This window comes from Panicum virgatum, chromosome 2N (genome assembly GCF_016808335.1).
Source record: "Panicum virgatum strain AP13 chromosome 2N, P.virgatum_v5, whole genome shotgun sequence".
Lineage (NCBI taxonomy): Eukaryota > Viridiplantae > Streptophyta > Magnoliopsida > Poales > Poaceae > Panicum > Panicum virgatum.
The window spans coordinates 51,367,009-51,372,145 of NC_053146.1; the positions used below are offsets into that span (position 1 = coordinate 51,367,009).

Sequence of the window (5,137 nt, forward strand, 5' to 3'; positions counted from 1 at the left end):
CAATGCCAAACTTTTATGCTGAACGCCTGAAATCAGAAATCAATAAACAAAACTGTCACGAAGACCTCTTGTAAAACATATAGGTCTCTAACACAAGAAACTGAAGACATCTAGTAAAACATATAGCTCTCCAACACAAGAAACTATGTGTCCTAAATTCTTATTTGAAATTTGGATGTTTTGGTACATGTATAATTTTGAAAATCACAAGCGTGGCAAGCAAGTTCTTGCAAAGACTGAATCTGTACCACCAGTGATGGCAAATGGTCAGCAAAGCCTACTGTATATACTTTCAGGGTTATCTATTGCTACTACATTGAGATACCTCTGAACTGTAATATGCAAAGGTGGTTATTTCAGATTTGTATTCTTGCACAGTGTAGCAACAACAATTTCCGCTTTGTAACGACAATCAGAAAACGACAGTAGCAGTGGAGACTTTGTTATGCTGCAACTACAACACCTTTTGCTAGTACAATGTCAAACACAAAAGAAAGATATATAGAGGGGTGCCTCAACTGATTTTTTTTCATTCCTTATTGTATATACAGTGTTGGATTCCTGATGTTTATGTAGATGGCAAAAGGCCATAGAGAAAGAGAGGAAGCAGAACAGGAAAACACTCATATCTCACAGATTCTAAAGTTACAAAAATACTTCCTTTCTTCACCAGAGATTATCAGACCATGTTCACCTTCCAAATGTACAACTCTGTCTCTAAACATTATTGCCAAAGAATGCAAGTCATCACTCAGCATACTACAGATGCTTGGTCTCAAATAACAAGACTGGCAAGAAAATGAGAAGTTTAGCCTTCCATACTCAAGTTAGGATGATGATTCTGGCAAGACAAAATGGATGAAAAACAAACGTCGACCTCATCCTAACCTGAAAACGAAATGAAAATAATAAACCAAATGATCAAAGAGAAAGAAGTAGCAAGGAAAAGGATGTGTAATGAAATTACCTAAGGTTATGTCCCCAAGTATTCCATTAAATCATCATCATGCAGCAAGTCATCAATATCTGGGATTGGGCTACTGATACTGATATAGTCTAAAGGCAATCCCTCGAAGGAACTGCCAACAAACTTATCTTGTTCACCATAGAAAGGAAAATCTATAAGCTGCTGCATGTCTCCAGGAACAGAAGTTGAATTTCCACCTAGTATATGGTCACCATAGGGAATGTTATCAGTAGGTGACCTGACACCCATGGGAACCACATGATGATCCATCATAGATAGTGGTAGTGACTGTTTCGGTGGCAAGGTATGATAACTGCTGGGCAGATTATTTAAACCAGGATCAGCATCCACTGTAAAATTATTTTCAGATCTTGACCTGGCACTGGCACTATTTTGATAAGGTAAATGCTGCCCTCCCACATATATGCTTATAGGAGTAGCGTTTGCAGCTGGGGCACCATCGAAGTTATTACCCTCAGCACCAGGAAGATGGACCTGTACTTGATTATCTCCTCTGTGGTCTAAAGCTTCATTTGTGGTGCCCCCATGGTTGAAGCTAACAATCTGGGTAGCCATGCCTTGGATTTCTACTTGATCCAGTTGGTTCATATCAGGAATCAAATTCCTTGGGTTTTCTGGTGCATCATCAACACTTTGTACATCACGCTCAATACCAGTGGAGCTGTGACGTGCTCTTTTCCTCTTTGGTGGTTTTGTTCTCCCTGCCTTACTAGGAACAATCTGACTAGGGCGTTTATTGTAGGCCCTTTCCCTCCCTCTTTTCGGGACATGCTCCTCAGCAGATTGTGCAACAGGAGACAGATCTTGTTCATCATCTTTAGATGATGTAGAAAGAGGAGCATCCTCAAAAGCATCAACATCATACTCATTACCGCTGCTGATTGTTTCCCCATTTCTGTCTTCTAGCAAACTGTGGTGAGTAATCTCTGATACACCATTGTCAATTCTGTGAACAAGCCTTTCTTCTCTCTGCAGAACTCCAAGCCAAATTAGGCTCTCTTTTGCGGTCATTTTATCCTGCAAGCATTTTGACTTGCGTACTTGATTTCTGATCTTATCAAAGTTGGGGGACATGTGCTTGATTACACCTGTAAGCACACCAACCTTCCAAACCTTCTTAAGATCGTGTGGTTTCTTATAAGGAGGCATTTGACCGCTGGGAAGGCCCAAGGCAATCCACCATTCCTCCTTCCCTGAAGGCCACCATGGGGGTGGAGTGCCCTTCTCCAGAGGGTACTTGCGCTGTGGTGGATTACAATGCTGCATCAATGACGAAAGTAGAGAACCCAGAGTGGCATCTTGGAGATCCATCAAGCTGTGCTGGTTCTTAATCCCACCGCCCTGCGCATCAGCAGAAACCAAGTTCTCAGATTCGTACTTCTCAATCGCTGCAGGCCCGTTCTTGTCAAACTTGACCTTCTCCTTCCACCAAGCTCTGATATTATCTGAAGCACCGCTGACAGGCTTCCCCTTGTCAGGGATGATCCCGTACACAAACCCACGCGCATTGCACACCTCCATCAGCTTGAGCATGTACTTGAGGATCCCATCCCGAGCCCTCGACATCTTCTTGCGCAGGGCCTGGTCGGATATCTGCTTCGGCCTCGACTTCTCCAACTCAGCCTGCTGCAGCGCAAGCTTCTGCTGCCGCTCCTTGATCCTCCTAAGCCTAACCCTGTCCTTCCACATCCGCCGCGCCAGGTCCTCAGGCTCAATCTCCTCGTCACTGACATCATTCTCAGTGAGGTTTGGGACTCCATCGACCTCAAAATCTGACGAGTCAACCAACTCCGTCGCAAGAATGGCAAGTTGATCCATAAGAACTACCACTTTGATAGCCCGATTACATCAAACCCGGGAAACCTCCCGTCGGTAGCTGCACTGTGCCATTCAACAAAGGATCACAGCAGTCAGCAACCTGTCCACCGGAAACCTGGGCCCTATCAATCAAAGTCCAAAAATATGTTGTCAGTACTGCAGGCAAAAGCAGACCGAAATGGTGAAACACTACAATCCCATCCACTCCGCTAGCCATTTGCAGATTTTGCATCCCGAAACAGGAATCCGTACCTCGCACGTTTGACCCTACCGTCGGTATTGAGGCGCCAAAACTAATCCGTACCAGAAAGCAACCCTAAAAACGGCGACGAGGCCACGAGAGGACACGACTAATCACAAAATTCTCCCACCCACCCCCTCTAATCCCCGAGAACACGAGTAAGAACCCTAATCAGAGCAGCAATCACCAACCGGGAGGGGCTATCGCTTCGTACCTGGCGGCGAGCAGGGAGGCTGGGAGGGCGAAACGGCGGCGATGGACGAGAAATTATCGCCGAATAGATTTGATCTCGCAGGAGTGAAGGGGGGATTTGCTCGGGGAATGGAGGAGAAGATTCGTTTTTCTTCTGGCTATTTATTTCGGAATTGGGAGTCGAATGGAAAGTGAAAAAAAAAAGGAAGGAAGCGGGAGGGAGGAAGAAACGGGGCAAGCAGGAATGGACGAAAGCGAACACGAGGCCCCCGTTGGGGTAATTCGGTGGATCCTCTGCTCCGTTTCTCCTGTACGTTACCATGTGGACGAGCCGCCAACTCGTTGGCTCCAGCCCGGGCTCTCAAAACTTTAGCATAATAAAAAAGAAATTTTCTCTTCCATAGGATTACCACTGACGGTGAGGACGCGTCTGCGAACTCGTATCACGTTTGGACTATGCATTTCCTGTGTTAAATAGCACAATAAGTGGTCTTTTTGCTCCATACAAACCCACGTCGAGTAGCGCTCGAACCCAGGCAGCAGACGCTCCACCGAGCTGCCCTACCAACACACTACACACGTGTCCGCAAAATGTTTTGCTTAAAAAATTACCAAACGAGCCAATTTACACGAAAACATACAAAAATAGTTAAAGGTACTTATTTCTGGCCCTTAGGATGATCTTTTGGTAATGTAATGTCGAATTGATTTAGTCAATTATTCTTATTATATTGTAATTGTGCTATAATGTATCATCATGGTTAGGTGGTAACGATATTTCTATCGCAATGCTCTTGAAGCATCATTGGTTTTATCACTATATTGCAGTGTGATTCACACAAGTAGCCATGATATTGCTTTAATATTGTTGCCATGCTATCCACTTCACAATATGTTGTAACTAAACTTAAAATATAATTATAGATGTCAAATGGCTCCTTGTGTTCCTTCGCTCAATCATAAATTTATGTTTTGTTGATGAGAGATATGTATGTCTAGGTATGATGTGAACTGTGATATGTCATAGCATGTAATATAGGCAAAGTCAAACACTTACCTCTTCATCATTGCTTTTTTAATTATTTTGCAAGTATCCACTTGTTGAGTCAATGGTTGTAGGCATAGGAGGATAAATTCAACTGAAACAGGTTCAAGTCCTCGTAAATGCTGGCTTTGAACGGAAAATTTAACACATAATCACAAAAGGGGGCAGAATCCAAGAATGTAAAAAAAGTATCACTAAAAATGTCAAAGTGCGGACAAAACGGTGCTAAACTTACTGTGCCATTTATTTTTCTTTAAAAAGAGAAGCAGGCAATTGCATATCTTCTACAGACAGCTGCAATGTTTTACAAATATATCCTGACTTCTCACTCCATTTATCAAATTAGGGAGGACATATGTCCTTTCTGAAAGGAAACAGGACATATATTCTGACAGTTGACTTAGGTCTCCTCCAAAAGCTGACTCTTAACTAGCTTATATAATTTTTTAATCGATGAACAATACCAAAAGTGAGAAGAGCTATCTCTCGTTCAAGAGATAGTCTCATACACGAAATTCAAGATTACTGGAGAATGATGTGTAGAATCATTCATGCTATGAGCTAGGTGCTAAGAGTCAGATCCTTGGAAAAATTATCTCTTAGAAAATTTAGATCTATGTAAGTACTAGCTGGTACCTATAGATGGCCATTCGGGCCGCCCGGCCCGGCCCTAGCACGAGCCCGGCCTGACCCGCTCTTAGCCGTGCCGTGCCTGGCCCGGCCCAATTTCAAGTCGGGTCGTGCCGGGCCAGCCCGCTGGAACCCGGCACTATAGTGCTGACCGGGCCGCCCGAAGCCCATAATTCAAAATACATCTCACCCTACTCCAAATTTAACAAGCAATCTAATTCAA

At 43.7% G+C, this 5,137-nt stretch overlaps 1 protein-coding gene across 1 annotated transcript; it reads right to left on the minus strand.

The window, feature by feature from the left end:
- Nucleotides 1–500: 500 nt before the first annotated feature.
- On the minus strand, nt 501–3,567 carry LOC120661078 (ETHYLENE INSENSITIVE 3-like 3 protein). Its single transcript, XM_039939767.1, has 3 exons — nt 3,262–3,567; nt 968–2,928; nt 501–888 (listed from the first exon to the last, which is right to left on the minus strand). Exon 2 carries the CDS (start codon nt 2,804–2,806, stop codon nt 974–976), a length of 1,833 nt encoding a protein of 610 aa, XP_039795701.1. The 5' UTR covers nt 2,807–2,928; nt 3,262–3,567; the 3' UTR covers nt 501–888; nt 968–973.
- Nucleotides 3,568–5,137: the final 1,570 nt, after the last annotated feature.